This window comes from Manihot esculenta, chromosome 1 (genome assembly GCF_001659605.2).
Source record: "Manihot esculenta cultivar AM560-2 chromosome 1, M.esculenta_v8, whole genome shotgun sequence".
Classification (NCBI taxonomy): domain Eukaryota; kingdom Viridiplantae; phylum Streptophyta; class Magnoliopsida; order Malpighiales; family Euphorbiaceae; genus Manihot; species Manihot esculenta.
Genome location: NC_035161.2, coordinates 29,319,737 through 29,345,870, shown reverse-complemented (window position 1 = coordinate 29,345,870; position 26,134 = coordinate 29,319,737). Strand labels below are relative to the sequence as shown.

The 26,134-nt window shown below is 33.3% G+C and overlaps 3 protein-coding genes across 3 annotated transcripts; 1 reads left to right on the top strand and 2 right to left on the bottom strand.

The window, feature by feature from the left end:
* The first annotated feature begins 6,676 nt into the window (after positions 1 to 6,676).
* On the top strand, positions 6,677 to 8,026 carry LOC110617281 (uncharacterized protein At5g19025). Its single transcript, XM_021759970.2, has one exon. The coding sequence runs from the start codon at positions 7,123 to 7,125 to the stop codon at positions 7,822 to 7,824; it is 702 nt and encodes a 233-aa protein (XP_021615662.1). The 5' UTR covers positions 6,677 to 7,122; the 3' UTR covers positions 7,825 to 8,026.
* Positions 8,027 to 8,730: 704 nt separating this feature from the next.
* Positions 8,731 to 10,409, bottom strand: LOC110617285 (E3 ubiquitin-protein ligase MPSR1). The gene has a single exon (XM_021759983.2). It carries the CDS (start codon positions 10,269 to 10,271, stop codon positions 9,720 to 9,722), a length of 552 nt encoding a protein of 183 aa, XP_021615675.1. The 5' UTR covers positions 10,272 to 10,409; the 3' UTR covers positions 8,731 to 9,719.
* Positions 10,410 to 13,374: 2,965 nt separating this feature from the next.
* LOC110620717 (granule-bound starch synthase 2, chloroplastic/amyloplastic) lies at positions 13,375 to 19,458 on the bottom strand. Its single transcript, XM_043956748.1, has 8 exons — positions 19,208 to 19,458; positions 17,785 to 18,280; positions 17,656 to 17,720; positions 17,508 to 17,585; positions 17,295 to 17,405; positions 16,452 to 16,496; positions 15,650 to 15,823; positions 13,375 to 14,584 (listed from the first exon to the last, which is right to left on the bottom strand). Exons 1-8 carry the CDS (start codon positions 19,358 to 19,360, stop codon positions 13,628 to 13,630), a joined length of 2,079 nt encoding a protein of 692 aa, XP_043812683.1. The 5' UTR covers positions 19,361 to 19,458; the 3' UTR covers positions 13,375 to 13,627.
* Between the last annotated feature and the right edge of the window lie 6,676 nt (positions 19,459 to 26,134).

Below are 26,134 nucleotides of genomic sequence, written 5' to 3'. Positions count from 1 at the left end.
AATGACCGAGTATGTTCTATTGTGGATGAGACATGAGTTGTAACGACCCGAAAATTGGACCACTACCGGCGCTAGGATCCGGGTTGGCTTAAGGCCGCTGGGACCCATAGCAAGCCTAACATAAAACCTGTAAACCTGTTAAATCCCATACATGATCAACACATACATAAAAATTTGAACTTTTCTCATTCCATTTCCAAACTCAACCTGTGCATGCACAACTCATAATCATCATTCCCCTCGTTGGAGTCCTCAAATATGCTCCAATGGGAAACATTCATTCATACATTAAGTTTGGTTTTCATAAAATATCATTACATTTGAAAGATCATGTATTAAAAGGGACAAACAACATACTGGGTCAAGCACCACTCTAATCCTCCATAACATCATTACATTACATAATTATTCCATACTATTCATTACATTACTGTACTAAACATTACATTTCAACATTTATCATGTCCACCACTAGCTATTACATGACCACAACTTTACTCTAGCTGACCTCCTGGTCTATCCTGTACCTGCAAACCTGGGGAGATAGGGGAGTGGGGTGAGCTACTAGAGCCCAGTGAGCAGAATAATAAAACATAGTAATTTAAAACATATGATAACATGGAATGCATCACAGCACAAACAATTCACATCAAGGATGAACTTGTCACCATTTAACCCTCCATACAGTCTAATCATGCCAGGGGCGTAGTGCAGGCACGCCTGGACTTCCATAGCATAACATACATATCCAATAGTGCCGGGGGCGTAGTGCAGGCTCGCCCGGACTTTCTCTTACATAGTGCCAGGGGTGTAGTGCAGGCACGCTTGGACTTTCATATCATAACATCATGTCATAACGTGTGAGGGCTAATGGATCATTCAACATTCATCCACATCAACAACATAATATGCAATGCAACATATTCGTGAATTCTAATGCAAACACCCTATATAACTCATGGCATTCATGATGCGTGAATCATGCTAAACTTTCATTGTTCGTTTGAAAACATAGAGAGTTATTCCACTTACCTCTGGCTAGCTCTGACAGACACTGATACAACTGACTCACTGCTGGGGTCCTCGGTTCCTTGGGTCCGAACCTATACAGGCGGACTCAAATGAGGGACCAAACATACATAAATATGACTCTAAGATACTCCCCAAAAACCCCCTAAAACACCTTAAAACAATCACAAAAATTATGCAAAGGAAGGCTGGACAGGGCACTTTCGGCGGCAGGTTCGGCGGTCGAAAGTCCCTCCAGAGCCGAAAGTCATGCACCTTCGGCGGCACTTTCGGCGGCCGAAAGTTCCCTCCAGAGACGAAACTCATGCATGTTCGGCGGCACCTTCGGCGGCTGAAACTCCCTTCCAGAGCCGAAAGTCCACTTTCGGGGGCAGGGTTCGGCAGCCAAAGGCTGGCCTCTACAGGCAGGTTCGGCTGCTGAACCTGAGTTCTCCCAAAGGCAGAACTCAGCCTCAACTCATGCACAAAGCCTCCAAAACCAATCCATCATGTATTTTCCTAGTCTACAACTTGCAAACTCAAGCCAACAAGCACATAGGGGTCTCAAACTAACTTAAACCCCAACCAAAGCACATCAAACATGCATAAACAACCCTCATTGCTCATAAACATATCATAAACCCATAAACTAAAAAATAACCTAACATGCATTTCTACCCCATAGATCTTTATAAAACTTGTTTAAAACATACAAGGAAGGTTGGATCTAAGCTTACCTCTTGAAGATCGAGAGGAAAGACGATCCTAGCTTGGAGATGGGGAGAAATCAACTCTTTGGTCTCCAAGCTTCCAAACTTGCTCTTTTGCTCAAATAACTTCAAACCAAGTAAAAACTCATAAGAAAATCATGAAGATTCGAAGGAAGAAGCTCAAAATCGATGAGGGACGGCGGAGAACTCACCTTGGCCGAAAACGGGGAGAAAAGCTCACCCGTTCGGACATGGGGACCTCTTTATAGGTGGCTGGTCAGGCCACTTTCGGGGGCCTAATGTGCCTCCGCATGCATGCCATGTTCGGCGGCCGAACATAAGGTTCGGCGGCCGAACCTGGACTTCCCTCACTTATGCCTTCGGGGGCCTAAAGCACTCCCGAAGCGCATGCACGTTCGGCGGCCGAATCTGAATCTTCCTCCAAGGTTATTTTCATTAAAAACTCAATTTTCTTTTTACTTAAAATCATAAAATACATTAAATCATTTCATAAAACATGGTTTTACCCTTCTAGAAATTTCCGACATCTGATATTCTACCGGACGGTAGAAATTCCGATACCGGAGTCTAGCCAGGTATTACATGAGTGATCGAGAATTTATTAAAATTCTATCACGTGGTCTCATCATACAGTGATAACATATAATACTCTTTACAACAATTAATGTGTTACATCACTAATTTAAAATTTTAAAATTTTATTAAAATTAAGAAAAATTGCAATTTAGTATCTGTAGTATATGAAAATATATTAATTAGTTTTTCAATTTTGAAAGAAACTTTAAATTTTTTTTATTTTAAAAAATTTATTAATTAATCATTTCATTAATTTTAATCATTAATTTATATAAAAAAAATTAAAATATTTTTAATATGGAGAAATTAATTAATAATTATTTTTATAAAATATATAATAAATTAATAAATTTTTATATTATAAAAATTAAATAAATAAAATATTCAACAATTAAAATTAATATAAAATTAATAAATATATTTTTAAAGTTTTAAAAATATTTTAATTTATTTTTTAAAATTAAAATTAATCGAGTATAAAAATTAAGTAATAAAAATTTTAAATTAATAAAATAATAATAACATAAAAATATTATCAGTTTATTAGAATAAACTGTAATATTAATAAAATATTTTATAAAAAGTTGTTAAAATTTGATGTGATTATAATGGTGTGAGATGGAATTAAATAAAAATTTCTCATAAAAAAGAATTAAATTATAAATTTAATTAAATTTTAAAAAAGTAATTTACCTCTTTTTTAGTAAATGTTTCGTTCGAAAGGTACAGGTTATTATAAACTTTTACTTTATTAGTAGCCAAGCGATAAGTATTTGAAAAAAATAAAAGAATAAAACAAACTTTCACGAGGAAAAAAGTTATTTTTAAATAAATAAATAAAAGAAACGTCAACGGCCTTTTCCCGTTGTATCGCCGAGTAAATCCATTCGCAATCAATGGACGGAGAAAGCCGGGACATGGAATGTAATTTCTGACTTTTTTTTTTTTTTTTCTGTAAGCAGTTTTTCTTTTTAATCATTTAGCAGCTTTTGAAGCAATTTCTTTGCATGTTAAAGAATAATTAATTATAATTATAATAAAGCAGAAAACCATGGAAATCCACATCATCATTTTATGTGAAGACGCCCCGAATAGCTCACAAGTTATTAATGGCATTTCCGCCACGTCAGGGCCCCACCAATCCAAAAGTGAAAGTGAAACCAATCCATTAAACCACCTCCTAAACACGTGCCCGGCTACCTTCACACGTGTGAAGCATCCACCATTGATTTCAAAGCTGCACCTAAAAAAGAATATGTTTCTAGTGGCTCTACATTTTCGATTTTCCTGGTTGCATCTTACGTGGAATGGAAGTGTGCTCTGTGTTTGACGCGTGTCTCCTACAAAAGCTGGTGTCTATCTGCTGCTTTATTCGTGTAAGATTCTGATTTGATTATAATTGATAAATAAATAGTTCCCTATTTTGTTGACACGCCATCATCTTAAAAAGTCTTTTCTGAAAAAAAAAAGTTTTATTTCTTTTTGTTTTTGAATATTAAAATGTTTATTTCTTTGTTGAGAGTTGTGATGAAATCTACAGACATCTACGTGTCATGAAAATAAAAAAGGAATTTTCTTTTCTCTTTTTTGTTATTTTATTTTATTGCTTACGAGTGAGGTCACGTGAGTCACGAGGGATGACATATTTTAATTTTTGGACTTATATAAATCTCCAAAATTTTATATTTAATTAAAATTATAATAAAAAATTCAATTTTTATATAATAAAGTTATATCTTTTAAGTTTATTGAAACTATAATTAATTTTTAAAATAATTTATCTAATTATACCACACTATAACAAAAACTTTCAATTTTATATCTTGATATTTAAATTTATTGTGAATGTAACTAATATTTAAAATAATATCAATTTTAAATTAGTATAAATATTATTAAAAATATTATTTATTTACTTTTTAAATATTAGTTAAATCCAATAATCTTTTAATTTCAGTTAACTATATATCTAAAAATATTAAACTTTTATTATCTTAATCTTTAATTTAAAATTTATATTTCAAGTGAATTCCTACATCTAAATAATTTAAATTGTAAATTATGATAAAAAGAATTAAATATTTTTAAAGTATATAGTTAATTAGAGTTAAAAGGAATTGTTTACATGAATTTATGTAATAATATGTGTATCAATTTAAAATTAGTTAAAATTATTTTAAGCATTATTTATAATTATAATAAATTTAAAAAATAGAGTAGAAATTAAAAATATTAGCTATAATCATAATTAAATATAAAGGTGATTTTTTTATATTGAATGAAAAATTATTTTAAAAATAAGCTATAATAAAAAGCTTTACTTCTCATAATTTTTATTAATTTTTTTAATTATTTTAAAATTATTATCATTTTTTAGATTATAGTAATATATAAATTATTTATTATAATTCTATTTAATTTTATTTTATTTTTAAAAAAATTTTTAAAATATCTTTTAATATTTAATAAAATTTAATATATTTAAAATAAATGTAATTAAAAAATTAATAAAAAATTATATTTTTTAATAATTATAGAAAGGGGAAAAAATTATGAAATGGAGGGGATTTATGCACACATGTATTCTTTTACCATGCAAAGCTTACACTTAACCAACCATAGACTATGAAACAAAGCTCAATAAACAATTCCACTCAAAGCCTACAAAATTCAGCCCATAGACCCAGCCCAAACCAGAGTGTTCTGAAAATCTCCGACACCACTGGCAAGTATATGGACGCAACAGCATAACAAGAAGCCTAGCTTCCACATCCATAAAGCCCAAAAAAAAAAAAAAAAACAACTCCAAACAGGCACGAAAACATAGAAACCCAGGGCTCAGCCACAAAGACTCATGAGAATCATCCAACGAGTGGGCTTTGATTGTTGGATCTTAGACAAATTATCATGATAAAAGTATTATCTTGCTGTATAATATTAGAATTGCCTTTCACTTGATATAATTCAATAGCTTAGTCTGATAGTAAACGATAAAATAATCCCACATTAGAAAAACACAATCTCTTACCTTCTTTACCTTTAAGAAAAAAAAAATCAATCCTAAATGGGCTGAGTTAGACCTTCTGTTGCATTGATTGGAGGACTTGAAAATGACTCATATTTTGACTCATAGGAAAATAAAGGAAAAGGACAAATGAGGTGATGCTCTAAACTTATGGTTTAGTTGATTTTGAATTGGTCGAATTTAACCACTTAATTAATAATTCCAGTAAGATACAAATATGGCCATTACAATTTTTCAACCGTAGAAGACCATTACAATTTGAGGCAGCAGTCGAGCTTGACCCGGTTTAAATTCCTTAGTTGTGATATATTTTTCAATTATTTTATATAAATTAAGAAAATAAAATTTATATTATATTTGCTAAATACCCACTTAGTTAGAAATAGTAAAACCATGAAAGAATTTAGAAAGTGTACAATTGAAGCAGAAATAGAAGAAAGGTGTTTGAATAATTGAGTGGTGGAGTTGGCAATTGACAAACCAAACAAGTATCACGTCATGGAAAGACTTTGTTGGTTTAAGTGGGAGAAGGGTCATCACTTCACCATTTCTTTTTTATGAAAACATCTCCAATCCTTTCACAACGCGCAAATTCTTCCAACTCAAGACTCAAGACTTGCTCCTATTGATCTAATAAAAACGCTTATTTTTAATTTTTTAAAAGAATTCTACAAACTTCCACTCAACATCCCAATTTCACTTTCATCTAGTAGATTTTTTTTTAATTTAAAATTTATTACTTTCTTCAATAATTTGGTATAATTTTTCTTAATGCACTCATCGAGTATGTTTTATATTTTATTAAAAAATAAGTTAATTTATTATTTATTTTTTGTAATATAGGAGAATTCACTTATTTATTTTTTACTACTTAATTTTAATTTAAAAAATAAAATTTATTAACAAATTTATATATAAAAATTTTAATAAAAATCTCAAGATTTCTTAAAATAATTTATTTTTTTTAATTAGAAAAATATTTTTTATTGATTAAATTTTCTAAATGCTATAAATATTAAAAAATATAAAAATATTTTTTATAAAACAAAAAAATACTTAGTATTTTTAATGAAAAAAATTTATTAATTTATTACTTAATTTTTAAAAATATAAATTAATTATTATCTTTGAGGGATTAAATAATAATTTTTTAAAAAAAATTAAAAGCAAAAGAGCAAAATATTTATAAGTGAAAGGTGGGCCAAGCCCACAGTGTACCCCACAAAATCATTAACGCATAATTAGTCAAAGCCCATTTGTAGATTAGCCCACTAAGCCTGACTCCCAAAATTCCGAATCTTTTAAATTGCTGTTTGGCGTGTGCGATCTAATTTGCCATTTGCATAATCTACAGCCTTTTTTTTTAACAGATTGTGATTTGTGATAAATTGAATAACACCTCCCAGTTAAATGGTTCTTCCTTGTCCTCTCTGGATTGGTTCCTTCTTAGCCGGCCTTTAACCCGACTTACAGAGCAACGATCTCTCCATTCTTTGCTTTTTTATTTGCGGATTCACTTCAATTTTTTTTTATTGAATTCTACATTGTTTGCGTGGTAATTTCCTTTGTTGTTGCTGCACATCTGGCCACCGACAACTATTTCCATTCACCTCGAAGAGTTCGTGAATTTTTTCCCTGTTCCTTCTTTTTGACGAGGTGGGTCAATCTGACTTTGGCTCTAGATTGGTGGGTTTAATTTCCTTTTGTGTTTGGATTGGTTAAGATCGGTGGATTTTGTGTTGAGGATTGAGTTTCATTCAAATTTTCTGGGTTTGATTTGAAATGGTCTATTTCCATAGCTCAATCTCGGTCTGCAACTCCGTCGACCAATCAACAAAACTCATGGCAAATTCTGTGAATTTCAATGAGTTGAATTCAAAATCTAGACATATTAATCATGTGCACAAGATCAGAAAGACGAATAATCACTCAAATTGTGCTAGTATACCTGTTTGTGATCGATCTCGATCAGCTGTTATTGATGTTGTGATCTTGATTGCTGTTATTGGTGCTTGTGGGTTCTTGTTATTTCCTTATATCAAGTTTGTAACTCTCAATTTCATTGAATTTGTCGGCACCGTTCATTATGTGGTCAAGGAGGAGCTTATGAGAAATCCAATGATATATGCATCTATAGGGGTTAGTACGTTTTGTGCTGCAATAGCTGCATGGATAGTACTGATATGCACAGCTAGGAAATGTGGGAATCCAAATTGTAAGGGCCTAAGGAAGGCAGCTGAATTTGATATTCAGCTGGAGACAGAGGAGTGTGTGAAGAATTCAAATGGTACTTTGGTGAAAGATGGGGTGAAAAGGGGTTTATTTGAATTGCCTCGTGATCACCATCGTGAATTGGAGGCTGAACTGAAGAAGATGGCACCACCAAATGGAAGAGCTGTTCTTGTGTTTCGAGCAAGATGTGGATGTTCTGTTGGGAGATTGGAAGTGCCGGGGCCAAAGAAGCAGAAGAAGATCAAGAAGTAGGACTTATTATATTTCTTAATTTTATAGGAGGGATATAACCAATGTAGGAGTAGTATATTTCTTCAAGCAAATCGACTTCGATTCTTGAATAATCTATGCAGGAGCTACCTAGTCCTTAAATAAGCTAATGGCAATAAGTTGTAAGAGATTTATATATACATTTGGTTACAGTGGAGAATATAAGAATCCTTTCTTTTATTAACTTTATTTGCCATTATATAATAAGTGTTGCTGTTGTTTCCCACCTTAGATCTTTTTCTTTCTTTATTTTCTTAATTGCAGATTATCAAATTTCTTTTGCAGTATGTCATGAAAATTGTTGTTGATGAAGTCCTGGGGTGTTTGTTTTTCAACTTTGTGATGGGTTTTAACACACGGTTAAAGTAACCGGATGAATTTTCTGATACGGGAAAGTTCAAGTTCATAATCCCTATCCCTTTTATTTGAATGACTGATGGTCTTCATGGTTGTTCATTTATTCAGCTAGGCAATTATGCTACTAATAATCATGCTCTGGATAATGGTTGTTTAAGTACAAGTTCCAGGATTTTGTCCATGATATTATAAGAGATAAAGCTTCTCTTCTACTCATTGAAGTAGCAGCTTAAAACCTATGCATCAGTTCAAGTATTTGTTGCTACTTTTTTTTTTAACTCTGCTAGATAGTATTTTAGCTTGTAGACATACAAATATATATGTGTGGGCTTAATTTTGCCATCCTGATTTGCCACCCTTGATATAACATAGGAAATAGGAGAAGAAAGAGTAAAAAGAGGAACAAGGACAACAATTACCAGGTAAGTTGAATGCATTTACTGAATATGTATGCAGATGGCAGTGCTGAGTTTAATTCCTGTGTTTGATTGAAGAGAAAAATAATTCATTCAATTTGTGATAGATGATTAGCCTTCTTGATGCATATTGCACGTTACCTTTGTGGAGTGGGGACAATGTCCAATGGCATCTGAGTGGCTCCTGCACCTCCACATGATGCTCTGAGCATTTGCTTGGCTTGACAATGGCCTAAACCTAAAGCCAGATGGAATTGATTCATTGGTGAAATGATGAAAAATCCAGAACAAGTTTGCAATATGCTTGTAGTTGTAAGAGCATGAAATTTTTAGTAGTGACATATCGAGCATAATTTAATCAAATTTCCAACAGCTGCAAGTGAAATTGATAATTGTTCCAACAAACATTTATGAACATCCTAAGATGGATCAGCCTCCCAACCAACAACAGATTCTTACACATGAAAGAAAATGGAGCCTACCCATTATTTCTCCCCAGTGAGTTTTGGCCACAATTTTTGCCTCAACGAGAGGCCATCTTTAGTTGTGCTTATTATCTCTCTCTTTCTCTGGTCCTCCGCCATCACTCTCCCTTTTGCTAGAGAGGATTGATAGCTACTGTCTCTATTAAACCACATTTTCCTTGCACATATAAATACATTCATTTAAATACATGTTTTCCTTAAATTCAACTTTTTCGGTGTTTCGATCACAAGACAAATTGCACATGTTCAAGTTTTAAATTATTGGATATATATGGGAAAATTGAAAAAAAAAAAAAAGAGTATAATGACTGCAGACCATCAAATATTTACTTATATCGAGGTCGTGTTCGACCAAAAAAAAAAAAAGAAAGAAAGAAAAAGATTGAGGTCGTGCCATGCTTAATGTAATGATTTTTTATTCGTCTGCACTATTAAAAAAATTAAACAGCACGTCAATAATAATGATAAAAATACTATTAATAAAAAAAAAAAAATTCAAATCCTAATTGATCTGTTGCGTTGCCTTGCCTTGCCTTGCATGTGATGAAATGAAAAATCAACGAATTAACTGTGAATATTTAAAAAAAAAAAAGAAGAAACTTGTGATGGTCGCTTTTGGCTAGTCGATTGTGTCCATCCCTAAATTAGAATTTGCGGACCCAGAATCGGAGTCCTGATTTCTATCGGATGACGTTTGCTCATCGGACGGAATGATGAAATTGTCCGAAATAAGCCGCCTCGTCCTCAGACGCCGTCCATTTACACTTCCATCGCCGTCACGGTCACGGTGACCGTCATCCTCCACCGGCATCATGAACCGACAAACCGGGCACGACCCATGCAACACAAGCCACATCTCAATACAATCGGAATGAAACCCATGCTTACACGGCATCTCACGAATCACGCTGCCAACCCGCATCTCGTCTAAACAAATAGAGCAGTCTTCGACACAGTCATCCGTTACTGTTACTCTAGGCATAGCATCAATGGACGCCTTCGACGCAGGCAAAGGACCAGATGTGTCAGAGCCGTCATCGGTGGGGACCTGGCTGAAAGAGAAGGAGTGGGTAACACCATCAAAGACAACGACTTCATGGATGTTTTCTAATGGCTGTTCTCCTTGATCCGCCGCTTCCTCGGATATGGCAAGGAAACTCAGATAGGGCATATCGGAAATAGTTTGATCTAGGCTTGTTTCGTAGCTATTCGTGGCTAAAGGCTACAGCTTGATGTAGAGACAAAGAGAAGATGAACGATAGGGTCTTTGACGTGTAGGAGACAGAAGGGTATATATACAGATACAGGAAAATTGATGGGATAAGCAATTTCGTTTTCCTTTTCCCATATGGAAATCTATTTGACGACTTCACTTTGCCTTTGCCACGTCATTCTCAGAAGATTCTCCCTAGCCATATTGGATTGGGAAATTCTTCGATGGACATGTTTTATATGGACTCAAACTACCTGAAAAAATTATATTGCCCACATGGTTTTAGTTTTATATGAATCCACTTTAAACTCTTATTTGGTTTAGCTGATATTTAATTTTAGTTGATATAATTTAAATATTTAATAAATTATATTTAATAATTACTGTTAGTATATAAAATAATTAATAAATATGTACATCAATTTATTATATTTTTAAAATAATTATGAAAATATAAATTTATTATCTAATATATAATAATTAAAATAAAATTTTAAATTGTAATTATTTTTTATTGAAGTATATAATTTTTATTAAATAACAATAAATATTATAATTAATTTAAGTACTGTAATTTTAAATAATTTGTTAATGTAAAAATTTAATTTTAAAAAATTATAATTAATAAATTGTAAAATTTTAATTTAAGTACTATAATTTTAATTTTTATTATATAATTCCTGTTTTTACTTACCTATCTCAGTACATTTTTCATCATCTAAAATTGGTGTGGTAAGTGCTAAAAAATGCACAGTAGGGCGTAACTGGTTCGCCTAGTTGTATAGGAAAACCAATAAACCCTAGCATTATGCTGAAGTTGAATGGTCCAATTCTCCCTGCCAATTATTTCGGATCTGCTCTGGTCCATTCTGCTTCAGATTCAATTGGACCCAAACCATTATTACACTTGTTGCATATCATTAGAAAATATTATATTTTGTTGCTATTGCTATCTTGATATAAAATTCACAGACCCAACTAAGCATCAGTCTCACTCTAGTGGGGCTACGTGACTCCTTGCGTTTTGTCCTTTAGGTGGGTTTCTCTGAGTTCTCATGCTTCTATGATTTTGTGTTCTTCATTTGCCATGAAAATGGTAAAAAAAAAATCAGTAAGTTTATTTTTCTCTATGGTTCTGCAGGATGTATAAGTTGCAAATTGTTTATCTGAACTTTGACAAATGGCTTCCATGTGTTTTCATAAATGATCTTCTAGATTGTTGATTATCTCTTTATTTTCCTGGACTGTTTTGCAGCTGCCAGGAAGGCAGTTACTACATGAAGACTAGTTTTAGCTGGGAGGTTTCGATAGCTGAACCAATGGTGTGACTTTGTTGAGGTATTCTTTATACTAGGTTGACCAAATAGTTGGTTTTTATTATATGCATGCTTTCTGACTTTAGATTCTTCCTTTCTGATTTATTATTATTATATGAATTATTTTAAGCTTTATCTATATGGATAGAGTACCTTGTGAAGTGTTAGCTCTTTCATTCCTTTCTGTCTGCTTGAGTTTACAAATGGATTCGACTGCCTTTTTGGTTGGGCTTGGAATTGATGTTGGCTGTTTAAAAATGTCAATTACAATTTTCTTAATATGCTCCCTTATCCTGTTGCTTTTCAAATTTCTTTTAAGGCAACTAATCTTTTTGCTTAAATTGTCTTTTCAATGATGCTTGATGCCTTTTATTTATATAAAAATCTACGCTTGATCAATTTCTATTTTGCTAGGAAAAGATTGTTGTTGGTGCGTTGATTATTTGTTTACCAAATTAAATTGGGTTCACATGTCACTATATGTGCGTGTTTTTACTCTGAAGCAATCGACTCCTTGACACTCAATTATTGGTGTGAAAGAAGAAATGCACTATATGGACAAACTTAATTGAATCAATTGTGAATGGGATTCAAACCGGTCCTATATATGTATCTTTGTAACAGTAATACGCCTTGACTTTTGCATGGGCATCTATGTCATGGTCATTTTCTTTCGAATGAATTGAACTAAATGGCATGATTCTTCTCTATGTTACTATTTTATTCCTTTGATTGCTGTGTTGTGGCTGTGTGATGAATGCAAATATTCTTCAAATGCTTTCTTACCAGATTATAGTAACCCCGAGCTTATGTCAAAAGCCAAATTCAGTTCCATTTGTTTATGAAATATAATTTATATTTGAAAAATATTTTTTTATAAAATATTTTTTAAAAAATATTTTTTAACAAAATAAATTATTTTTTATTATTTAATTTTAATTTTAAAAATAAAATTTATTAACAAATTTATTTATAAACATTTTAATAAAATTTCTAAAATGTGTAAAATCATTCCTTTGATTAAAAAAAAATATTTTACATTAACTTAATTTTCTGAGGGTCTCAAACATTAAAAAATATAAAATTTGAAAAACATTTTCTTAAAAAATATTTTTTATGAAATAAAAGAGCCTCAAATTCAAAGAGAAACATGTTCATATCCCAAACGCCGGTGACTGAATGGAAATCATTAAGCAGAAAATAGAATGAGGTCCACCAAAAATCTCTTTGTGCATTTGAAGGTTGTTTGTCTAGAGGCTTTGCTGGGCAGTTCTCAACACGACCCTATTTGCCACTTGGTCGAGAAAGGAGAGTTTCATATACTCAAAGAGTTCGCAATACAGAAACATGTTTGCGAGCTGTTGTAGTTCGATATGTTTGTAATACGTGGCTCAGGGTTAATCATTAATGTTTATGTATACCCAGTGTGCGATGTATTTTTCTTCAATTCAGAAACAGTTGTGGGGGGCTCTATTTATTGAATGTTGCAATAGTACTCTTCAGTTTGATAAAATCAATTAAAAGAATACTAATTTGATTTCTCTGGCTCCTGTTCGGTTTCTGTCTGTGTTATGAGATGAGGCATGCTACCGTTAAGGAATGGTGTGGATTTAGAACCTGTCCCCTAGACATCCGCAGGGAATTTTGGGGAAAAAAAAGTCGATTCCTAATCACCTACAATTAATTGCAAGGTTTATGCAAAAATAACCAAAGGAGAAAAAGAAGAAAAGAGCTAAGGTTTCAGATAATAGAGAGCACAAGATCAAAATTTGGTTATCACACAAATCCTCTGCCAATGTGATAAAATCAGAAAGTATTGACGTATTTATAACTCCTGAATCAGACTCAGGTTACTACCAATATATCCCTTCCTTGCATCAGAGGGTCCTTTTGAAAACTATCTTCTCCACTCACTAATATCATTTAGGTCACAATTGGATCTCATTCTAAGCTTATACAAAAAGCGAAAAAGTCAGAAATATTGAAATGCAGTCATGCTTACCACTGGTACTTGGCAGCAACAAGAACATCCTCGTATTTAGCAGCAGCATGGTCCCAGCTGAGGTCTTGCGTCATTCCTCTTCTCTGCAGTCCTTCCCAGCTCTTCTTGTACTGTCGATAAGTGAGCAAGCAGTTCCATAATGCATGTATCAATTTATTTTTTTCAGCACTATCAAACGTCCACCCAAGCCCCGACTCACTAAATGGATCAAAGGGTTGCACTGTGTCTCTCAGTCCACCAACTGCATGTACAACAGGAACTGTCCCATACGTCATAGCATATAACTGGTTCAGCCCACAAGGCTCAAATCTTGATGGCATGAGCAAAATATCCGCACCAGCTGTTATCCTGTGAGATGTCTGCACAGAAAAACCAACCCATCCCCTCACTTTGTCACTATGTCGGCATTCAAAATTTCTAAGCATCTCTTCCAAGTCGTGTCTGCCGGTGCCCAACATGACTAGTTGCACATCCTGATCAATCATCCAGGGAATTGCCTCAGCTATGAGATCAACACCTTTTTGATGATCCAACCTTCCAATGAACCCAATAACAGGAACATCAGGTCGGACAGGCAAACCAAGTTCCTTCTGTAGTGCTGCTTTGCACTGAGGCTTGCCAGTGTCTAGTGTTTCCAGGGAGTAGTTAGTATAACCATCTAACGTCAAGTGAACATCAAACTGCGGGTTCCATTCTTTTGCATCAATCCCATTAACTATGCCACTCATTTTCCAGCCATTCTCATTTATGATATTGTGTAGACCCCAACCACCTTCAGATGTTTTGAGCTCCCAGGCATATCCATGACTAACAGTAACCAAACGATCTGCTGTCTTAAGTCCAGCTGCAAGGATATTGGAGTGCTCACCACCAACTGGGTCATAGAGTTTGAAGAGGTCAATGTAGTGTCCTGGTAGATCCATATAACGAAAATCGTCCACTGGTCCGCGACCCTAGATGCGGTACAAAATTTTCAAAGTTCAACACTGGTAAATGGTAAAAGTTTCAATCATGGAAGGGATTTGGGAAATATATCAAAGAATTTCACATGATGTCATGCCTGTGCTGAGATACATTGACACAATTTACAAATAAGTGAATCTTGTGAACAAGAACTGATATAGAAAATTTGAACAATCTAGGCATTCGCCAGTAGATTATTCAGTACAATTCCTTTTCTCATTTAAGGATAACTTCATGTTCTTAAGTGAAATTAGATGCAGAGGATCAAATCTAATATAAGAAACTCCATTTTATTTTTGAAATTGTTCTTTCTACCAAGATCCGGAACAATTAATCCAACACTCTTTGAGGTCTTGATGCTCTACTGCCAAACTAGGGCTGATAAGCAGCAGTCCAAACTAAAACTAGTAGCTAGTGGTGGCTAGTAAACTGTGACTCTTAACGTATCATCCACACACAAAATAATAATTAAGATGATAAGACTGATGCCAGGAGTAATTTGAAGCTTAAAAATCAGGTATGTACTACTGTAGCAAACATCCTCAAGCGATAAAATGATGAAAATAAACAACAATAAGGTATCCAAGGTTAACATCGAGTCCTTAGTTTATGCAGGGTTCAGTTCAATCATTAAATTGAATCAGATTGGCAAGAGTTTTGAATCACATTAAACGCAATGGACAAACTGGACTTTTAGGTACTGAAAATCAGATGTTAGAAGTCAAAAAAGCGAATTTACTCTGCTTAAGGTAAAAGCAGGGGGATAAAAAAAAAAGAAAAGACATGCTGATTCTTCTCTTTAGGGTGAACTTCAAGGCTGATCAATTTGCAAGAGGTGAAAACTTAGCATGGGTTTTTTACTTCTCCTTTAGATAATGCATGTTGACAAAACAGAACCCTGTAAAGCACACTCCACCCTCAACTTATTGAGGCAGTACTAAAATTAGTTTCAACCAGACAAAACAAAAATAGTTCAAGTAACACCAGTATTTATTGATAACACATTACTATACATTTACATTCAGAGAAATGGAACATATTGAACAGGGGTAAACCTGGTGAGCGATGTTGTGAATTACAAGAACAGATCTTGCATAGTGCATAAAACCTTTGTCTCGATAATATGCCTTCAGATACACTGGTAACAGTGCTGTATGCCAATCATTTGCAATGAAAGCCAAATTTCCATCCCCATAGCAGACTCCACCACATGGGACATGCCAAGGAACCTATAAATCAACTCTTTATGAATTTGCATAGCTATGATGAAAGAGGTTACAAACAGAAAATATCTCTAGACTCTTAAATATTAATAAGAGCAACCATGTAATATCATCTTTGCTTTAGAAAATAACATGCTTCAGTTTATTAATTTACAGTGAACAACACAACCCAATATTTTCTTTTATCATCAACTATCTATATCATGGATGAATAAAGAATCAAGGAATCTCTTTTATGGAATAACAAGATAGTTTGGAACATTTTAACAGTGTTACAGATACTTATGTAACTCCAGTTATTCCAATAACTCATTTTCAACATGATCATTTAGTAAGATACAACATGCAAATTTACCACTGGACTTGAGGCCTCCATAGCCAACTAAATACAATTAGAACATCATATGAGAACCCATATAATTAATTATATTTACTTAATCAATTGGTTTCTGCTTAGAAAATGCAACTACTTTGAATGCAAGCATATCATTCCCATGTTCAAGGATTTTTTTAACTTTTAAACAATTCCAGTACATCAATTACATTGCATATAGCTCTAATCTAGTCTGCCTACTTTAACATGTCGGCACTCGGTCAATTTTCAATAATGTTTCGAGCTGGTAAAAAATTGTACCTCAACAGCAGCTTTGCAAAATAATACCATCCGCTTTAAAACATCCTGCACAATTGAACAAAGAGATGGAAGACTTATGTATTATAAGGATTAGCTGATCAAAATAAAATCAAGAAGTTCAAAAGCTAATCACATGACTACAATCAAAATACATTCATTAAGATGCTCAAAATTTATCTGAAATGAAAGAAAAATTATTAAGGTAAAAAGGGGGGTGTCAACTCGGAGGATATGATATCTCCTAGGCTAAGCAATAAATGAAAAAAGATAACTAATTGAGAAGTGCCCTTGAATTGTACAAACAGAAGCCTGCAAAGAACCCAGGAAACAACCTAGTCATAACAAAGTGCAAGCAAAATACTGGTCAATAACAACTGGGGGCATTCCCTACTGACAAATGCTCCATATTTTTTTTTTTTTGGGGGGGGGGGGGGGTGGAAGGGGATGGGGAGAGGGTGGGAGGAGTGGGTGGGAAGGAGCACAATTCCAAAGGTTTTTTGGCATTTTTTCTATAGTACCACTACCACATACTCTTCGTTTCAATTCAACATCTCCAAAGTGTACTCTAGACCAATCTAATTCTACTCAAGCCCAGAGAAACCGTTCCAAATAGTGCAAGTGATATCACAATGTCAAAACAAATCAGAACTAGACTTACTTTTTACACATGATAAACCAATCAACAGGTAAAGCCTCGTAGGGCCTCATTTTTTACATCATACCGTTAGCATTTCCTTTTGAAGAACCATAGATAAGAAGGGATCTAAAGTCCGTAAGATAGAAAAATAAAGTTCTTAATGTGTAGCCATTTATTCTAAGCAGAGACAAGGAAAGATATCTTACTACTCTGTTTCCTCCATATATGTTATTCTCCAAGTGGCGAAAGATAGGACTCTCAATGAATACAAAATCAACCCCATCAATGAAGGCTTGGAAGTACGTTACTTCAAAATCCTGCAAAGTAATATATTATTTCATGATTGCAATGTGATAAAATCATAATCCAAACAATTTTGCAGGACTTAGTTAAAGCTGAAAGCTGCAGCAGTAGCATACCTGACCATCCACTTTATACACCTTTGGAACTCCAGTATACTGAGGTTCAGCATAATTATGGTACCTAGGTGCCACAACCTAGAGGATACGTTGTTTTAGGAATCAAAATGCAGAAGGTACATTACCTAAAGAATTATAACTGCATTACCATGACGCGATGTCCACGCCGAGCTAAAGCCTTCGGTAAAGACCCAGCAACATCTCCAAGGCCACCTGTGTTAACTCTTATATGAATCTGAATCATATAGAAAGTATATTACACTTAAAAATGCCATACCTGTTTTGGACCATGGAGCACATTCTGCAGCTACCAAGATTATATTCATTGCATGGGCCCCAGCCAAAGGAACAGATTTTGCATCTTCAGTCATAGTATCATTTTCGACATTATCAACCTTAGGCAAAGTTGATTCTGCTGAACCTTCAATAATTTCATTCTCTGATTTCATCTCCATATCTTTAAACTCTTTGGTCAAATTCTTAATAGAGGAAGATGTTTTAGGAGATATACGTTGTCCATGTTCCATTTCATCTTTAGCATAACCACCACTGATAGCTGAAGGTGAAATTTCTGGTACTTCATCTGCAGGTGAATGGACATAGCCACTTGGAAGAACATTGTTATTTTGGTGTTGAAGTATATTTACATCACTAGTTGAAGTACTCTCTGAATCTGGCAAGGAGCTATCCCTCTGTTCATGAGAAGTTCGGTCTATTTCATGGTCAAAACTGCTACATTTTATGGAAGAAACCAAATTCCTTCTTTTGGCAATCTGCAAAGTATGATCGTTTCAGTAACCTACTGAAGTTTAGTGTTCCTTTATCCATGTTTAATTACAAGCATAGACATAAAATAAAGAATATAAGGAATTAAGATGCACACGATGAATCTAGAGAGAATTTTAAAATTGTCCGCAACTCGAATGGTATATTTATGGTTGAAGCTCTATAGATCTCCGCAAAGAAAGATCACAATTCAAACAAAGTTACAGTTGAAGGAGCATTAATCTAATCAATCCATTGCGATTTTAAGTTCTTCAACGTTTACAATATGTTAGTTCAACCCCTGTAGGCCTATATATAATTGCAGACAATGTGCTTTGTTGCAGTAGGAGAATATTTGGGTTTCTGCACCCTAACAGAGAATCTAGAAAGAGCAGGGAAGAAATAGAGAAGAATAGAAGAGAAAATCTTAGGAAGATTATAGAGAGAATCAAGAAGAACGAACAAGATAAACTATTCTTTGCTTCCTATATCTTTTCCTACAGTGTGTAACAAGAACTCATTTAAAGAGCAAACTTCTTTCGCAATTCATATGGATATATCTTCTTTTTCTTGATTCCTTTTTCTCCTTAAGCAAAATTCTTCCAAATCAAATTGAATTTTTTCTTTTTGCAAGGCTAAAGGATTTGCAACAACAATCACCTTCGAATGTATCCTCACTCAATAACTAAGTTTTTCCAAGAAAAAGATAATTTTCTAACAATTGGCTTCGTAAGAATCATATTCAATTTCCAGCACTCTTAGAAACTTCACCTTTGACAAACAAGTCCAAATACCGCAAGAAAACCATATAAACCTCATTATCTACGTTCAAAATCTAGTACTAAAAGCAATGGCAGAGTTTTCTTCAGAAACTCAAAATCCGGCATTTTCAAGCAGAAGAAAAAGAAGAAAGAAAATAGAAGCCAGTATATCACCTGCTGACGGAGGTCCCCCTGTCTAGCAAGAACTTTCTTGCTTTTCGCTTGAAGTGAGTGAACACTAATTCTCACAGCAGGCTTAAATCTCGAATCACCATTAGAAACCGCCAGAAGAAAGACGGAAGATTCAACTGATCCTAAAGATTCCATTTTACAAAAAACAAACTGAATTTTTCAAAAAAAGAGATGGGGATATGAGTGTGTGTGCTGGGATATATATATATACAAGCTATGATGGCCGCGCCATGGCGTAGTTTTCTTTTTAAAAATTTTAAAGTAAATATATATACTTATTAATAAAAGCGGAAATTTAGGATAAAACATGAGAAATGAGCAGGAAAATCTTTCTGGAGTTTGGTTGAGATGGGACCCGCAAGAAAGCAAATCATTGAGGACGGTGGTTGCAAAATCAGAATTTTAATTTATGTGTAAATTTTACTACACTCTTCCTTTTATAAATACAATTTTATTTATTTTTATCTGTTTTAAATTATAAATTATTTATTGTTTTAAAAAGCATAATTTATATTAATTTATTAATATACTCGTATTTAGTATATAGTAAAAAATAAAATTTATTAATTTTAAGCATAATTTAATAACATTTATATTAAAATAATTAAGTTTTCCTGCTCTTGAATTTTTCCTTTTTGAATTTTTTTTTCTTTATATAAAAGATGATTTATATCAATTAACTATCGATGAAAAAGATATTATTGTCCCTATTAAGAATTTCACAAATATTCCAATCTGTTACTTGTAATTTTTATAGGGTGAAAATATTTCTTATATATAATCCAATCAATTTTCATAATATGCTGACCTTTTTATTTATAACGACAATTCTCGAACAGTTATTATATTGAAAAATTTAATTTCTAATTACAAGTCAAACATTTTATTTTTGATGAAATTCGTAATTTTTTATATTTTGACGATTGTTTCTTAATAAATAGATAATGATTGGGAGAAGATATTTCATTAATGTGGAAGAGTGATCGATATTTTATTAATGATTTATGCTCTAGAAACGAGAAAGAAAGGGAATATTTATTCAGGAATTTGATTTTGAATGATTGTAAATTTTTGTTAAACTTATTAAATGGGCCTCTACTCATAATATGAGTAGAAAATCTATCCGGTATAATCATTTTGCTTTAAAAAAAATAATATTTATTATTAATTATTTAATTTTAATGTAACAATATGAATATATAATAAATTACGAAAGGCGGAATAACATATATACATTCAACTATGTTAATATATTTTTTATTCAGCATAAAAATAGAAGTATATTTATTTTTTGGAAAAAAATATAAAATAAAAAATTTATGGCATAAAAATGAATATAATCTTATATATGTTAATATAAAATTTTAATTATTAATATTATAAAAAAATATCTTTTTAAATATGTGTAACCAACCAATATTAACGAATTATTAATATTCCATTGTATTATATAACTAATTATTTATCAAATTTATAATACAAAATAATTTTTCAATAGATATAGATGTGATGTATAAAATGAAATATCAAATTAAGTTATTAACTCATAAATTGAAAGATATAAAATATAATTTTCTGTTTTATAATTTTTTTAAAAAATGGATAAATTTATTTTTATTTTCTTAATTGCCCCTCTTCCCAATGTACTACGTTGCAGAAAAATTAATTTAGTTAGAATTCTATTTTTTTGTTGCCAATGCAGATAAAATTATATTTCAGCAAGACCCAAATAAATATAGATTAAAATAAAAAATATAGGAATTCAACTCAGAAAATCAACTCAACACTCTAACTCAAGGGATATGCGAGCCAACCATGCAAACCGCAACACAAGCTAAAACAATAACCAATCAGTCACACCATGCAACTACGGTAAAAAAATCACAATCGAACGTGCTTTAGCCATAGTCACATAACCAATCAAAAGTTACATAGCAAAGAACCACAATCGAACATGCCTTCAGCCGTCACATAATAATCAATCAAAATATTTATCGAAAACTAAATAAAAATAAATTGTAAATAAAAAAAACTCAATCTTAAAATAATAAATTAATAATTGATGACATGCAATCAAAATTTACGTAAATTTAATGACTCTGTCATCTTAAAAAATGAGCCCATGATATTTTTAATTTAATATAGTCATAAAACCACCATTAAAAAGCAAATCAATACTTAAACACTGGTTTTCACTAAAAACAGAAAAACAAACAAAAAATCAGCTCGCAAGAGAAACAACACATCTACAAACAAACTCTTTCATAGAATTTTGCTTTTCAATTTTCGTCTCTCTTCTCTAATATTTGATTTTCACTAATTCTATCTCAGTTACACGTAGAATTGCATATGAAGTTAACTATTAGCTGAACTTATTTACGTGTATTTTATTTTCAAGAGCTGAAATTAAAAAAAAAAATGTTCAAACTAACGTTGAGGGTTATTAATTGTTGTTATCAGTTTTAATCATTATCATAATTATGTTTCTAACAGATTTAGACTTTTATGTTAGAATATAAATCCTTTAAATATTTAGTTAAAATAAAATTTTACATATAGTTAAAAAATTATAATCTATCTTTACATATCTATAATTCTATATCCATCTATCAGTATTAACAAAAGGTAAAAATTTGCAAATGAATAAAAATATCCTTATATGTTTATATAATTTATTAAAAAATATTTAGATTAATGTAAATTAAAACATAATTGAATTTCAAAATTAATTATAAAAGAAAATTTATTATTTAATGCATATTTCTAATATTTTAAAAGATCTACTCATTAGTATTTCTATTAAATTTATTATTTAATTATTAAATTGTTTAGCTTATGTAATTTAAAAAACTCATTTATTGATTTCAGTTTTGTAAAATTTTCATTAATTTATTTTTTTATTTTAAAAATATTTTAAATTTTTTATAATATTTAACGAAATGAAAAAAATTAATTAATAAATTTTTTAAAATGTTATAAATATTTTAATATATTTATTAAAACCAAAAATCAACTAGTATGTTTTTCAAAAATATAAAAATTAAATAGTAAATTTTTCTAATTTCAACTATAAAAAATTCAATTTTGCAAAATTAATTTAATTTTATGTTACATTCTTTTATATATATATATGCTTTTATTTTACATATACATTCTTATATATATTTGCTTTAATTCCAACTTCATTTATATTCCATTAAAATATTTACAAAAGAATTGAATATATCCTATTTTTAATTTTAATCAAACTAAAAATATTGTTTCTATTTTAAATTTTATCAGTACTATTTAATTTGGATTAAACTATTAATTTTAATAGTAACTATTATTTTGCGTCCAAATAATATTTCTACAAATAATAACTTTTTTATTTTGATTAATTTTCTTTATTATTTTAAGTCATTATACTATCAAAGGTTAAATTCTATCAATAATTTATTGTATAAGATTTTAATTTTTAATTTTTAACCTTTTAATTAATATGGCATTTCTTACTGAAGAACTCTTTTGTTTGTCTTCATATTTTATAATAATGAAAAAAAAAAAAAAACTTTCACCGCTTTTAATAATTTTGCCCTAAAACATATATACCGGTCAGTTATACCCTCAAACTTTGTCAATATTTTTTATTCAAATTTAATTTGATAAAAAAAGATAATGTCATTTTATTTGAAATTTAATTTAAAATAATAATATTAATTTAATGGTAAATATATTTGAATAAATTTAAAAGATCTAATATTCTACTATTTCAATTTTCATCCCTATTTCAAAAAAGATTATTATTCTTTAATATAATATTTTTTTTTGGTTTCATTATATTATTATAAAATTAAAATATTTATTTAATTTAGAATTAGAGTCAATCAAAATGCAATTTGGGGATGGGCATTAAATAGAGAGGTAATGGAGTTAAGTTTAATTAGAATAATAAACAATATAATAAAATTATTATATAATACTTTGTGAAGAAACTAAAATATCTTTATAATATATATTAATATAAAGAATAAAAATTAAATATGGGAAAAAGATGAATTCTGACGAAATTGTATCTTAATATAAAGTAAATATTCAAAAATAGGATCCTAAAATAATTGAAAAAAAGTAAATTATTGAGGAATAGTTGTATTTAAAGCAGGCTATATATTCCCTTAGTCGGTAATTTTCTTCCTAATTAATTTTTTATTTTATAATCTTATTTTTTAAATATTTTTATATTTCAATTTTAATTCCGTTAAAGAGAACGAATTATATTAATTTAATAATTAAAAAAAAACATTAAAAATACAATTAAAACTGATGACCGCTGGATTCCTTCACCCCGGACCAGGGGCTTGACCACAGCCCAAGGCCCATGACGTAGAGGCCCACACACCTGATATACAGAACAAGCCTGGCTCACCCGACTCTCAAGGCCGGGCTCGACCCATTTTCTTCACTCAAGCCGGCCTGGCTCACACGAAGCAGGCCCTCTCCACTCAGGCTTAGCGTCTGGCCCAACTCTCGGCCCAGCCTAGGATCCAGAGAAATATTCACCAGACAGCCTGGCAGATCCGCTCGAACGTACGCACGAGGAGAATCAGAGGCCGCTACGCATGGAGCAGGCGGCTGATACCCTAGTACCTCCGAATCCGCATGGCAGAGACGCGTGGCCCAATCCTGGAGAGACCTTTACACGTCACCAGCAAGCAAGACAATGTATAAAAGAGGAGTCCCCTCCTCAGAAAGGATAGACCTTATTCAGTAATACAAAAACCCTTGTAAAACCCTATTCTATTGGATCTCAGATCATCAATTGGCGCCGTCTGTGGGAAACGAAGGAGATCTTTTCATCACCGGAGTTTTCACTTTCAAAACCCACTGAGATCCACGATGGTAAACCACCAAGAAAGTAACCTTAATGTTCCAAATGACCTGAGCTCTGCCCAAGATGGGCAGCAGTTCTCCTTTTCTAGCCCTACAACGTTGAATAACCAAACACCTATTTCTCTTAACCCCTCGCCAAGCCTGGCAGGGAATACTCCCACCATGACCCTGTCTAACCAAGACATTCAAACCATGGCTCTCCAACTACAAACCACTGCTCACTGGTTGGGGCAGATAATGCAACAAAGGGGACTTAGCACCCCAGTAAGCGTACTCCCAGTAGTGGAGGAACCCAGAACCGATGAACCCCAACCTACCTCTGCCCGCCTCCAGACTAACAACCACGATGCCGGAGAAGAGGAAGAACCGGAGGCCCGAATTCATGGGAGACGGGCAAGAGAGTTGATAGAAAATGAAGAGGTGAACGACTATTCTGCTGAAACAACCAGGGAAACGGGAACTGAAACAGAGGAGGAAGAATGTAGTTTGGGTAAAAGATCCGGCCCGGAAGATGAGAAAATGAACCAAAAGCTGAAAAGGTTGAAGGAGCAGCTCCTAGCCGAGCTAGGTAAGAAAGATCAGAGTCAAACCTCCTTGCCTACTTCTTCTCCCTTCTCAAAGTTAATGCAGCAGCAGACCGTTCCCAAAAAGTTTATGATGCCGCCGATGGCGGCCTATAATGGGGCTGGTAACCCGAGAGAGCATGTCATGAACTATAAGACCTTCATGGAATTGCAAACTCTGTCAGATGCTCTGATGTGCAAGGTGTTCCCAACAACGCTCTCGGGACCAGCGAGGGCATGGTTCAACAGCCTGGAGGCCGGAAGCATTAAAAGTTTCGGAGATCTGGCCACCCGCTTCATTAGCCGGTTCGTAGCCGGGGTGCCAGCAGACAGGAAGACAAGCTATCTGGAAACAGTGAGACAAAAACTGGTGAATCCCTCAGAAAGTATGTCGCCCGTTTCAATACGGAGGCCCTGCAGATTCCCGAGCTTGACGAAGGAAGGGCGGTAGAGGCCATGCAAAAGGAAACAACCTCTGCCGAGTTCTTTGGTTCTCTGAGCAGGAAACCTCCGACCTCACTAGCCGAGTTGATGAAGAGGGCAGAAAAGTATATAAGGCAGGATGACGCCTTAGTAACGAGTAGATTTGCCAAAGGGGTGGAAGGAAAAGAGAAAGCCCTGGAGGAGGGGAGGTCGGAGAAACACGAGAAGAAGCGTGGAAAGAGGCCTGAGCCGTACAAGCAGGCCTGGGAAAGAAGGGATCAAAGGCCTCCTCCTCCTCGGATTCTCGAACCGAGAGTGCTCCCTCCTTGGGTCCCGGAGAAACCGACTCCGTTAAATGCGTCCAGAGCCGAGGTGCTCATGGCTGTTCAGGATAAGGAGTTTCTCCAGTGGCCCAAACCTTTGAAGTCGGAAGCAGATCAGAGGAATCCTGACAAGTATTGTCAGTACCACCGGACGCATGGCCACGATACAAATAACTGTTTTCAGTTAATCGCGGAGATTGAAAGATTGATAAAAAGAGGGCATCTCAAAAATTTTCTGAAGAAACCAGAGGGACAGAGGCCTCAACCCGGTCTGGCAGCCCAGATGCCCAGGAGAACTGGAGCTGGACCAGTGAATGATTGGTCCAGCGGGACCATTAATATGATTGTTGGAGGAACTGGAGGACGGATGAACCGTCGAGGAAAGAAGAGAAACCGGGAAGGGGAGATCAGCAATGGCGAGGTGATGCAGATCGTTGAACACTCTCCCATGACCATCGCTTTCTCTTCGGAGGATGCACAGGGCATTCAGATGCCCCATGATGACGCGCTTGTCATTGAAGCAGTCATTCATAATTTTCGGGTGAAGAAGGTTCTAGTGGATGATGGGAGTAAGGTCAACTTATTGCCATACCGGGTTTTCCAGCAGATGGGAATCCCAGAGGAACAGCTGGTTCGGGACCAGTCACCCATCAAAGGGATCGGAGGAGCACCGGTACTTGTAGAAGGGAAGTGAAGCTGGCCCTTACCTTGGGAGAAGCGCCCAGAACTCG

What these genes read in the sequence shown, in the direction of transcription:
- LOC110617281 (XM_021759970.2), top strand. Translation starts at nt 7,123, where the DNA reads ATGGTCTATTTCCATAGCTCAATCTCGGTCTGCAACTCCGTCGACCAA.
- LOC110617285 (XM_021759983.2), bottom strand. Translation starts at nt 10,271, where the DNA reads ATGCCCTATCTGAGTTTCCTTGCCATATCCGAGGAAGCGGCGGATCAA.
- LOC110620717 (XM_043956748.1), bottom strand. Translation starts at nt 19,360, where the DNA reads ATGGAATCTTTAGGATCAGTTGAATCTTCCGTCTTTCTTCTGGCGGTT. An exon ending in GGCGTGGACATCGCGTCATG is followed by an intron (nt 17,586 to 17,655) that starts GTAATGCAGTTA and finishes CGTATCCTCTAG; the next exon opens with GTTGTGGCACCTAGGTACCA. An exon ending in TGTATAAAGTGGATGGTCAG is followed by an intron (nt 17,406 to 17,507) that starts GTATGCTACTGC and finishes ATTACTTTGCAG; the next exon opens with GATTTTGAAGTAACGTACTT.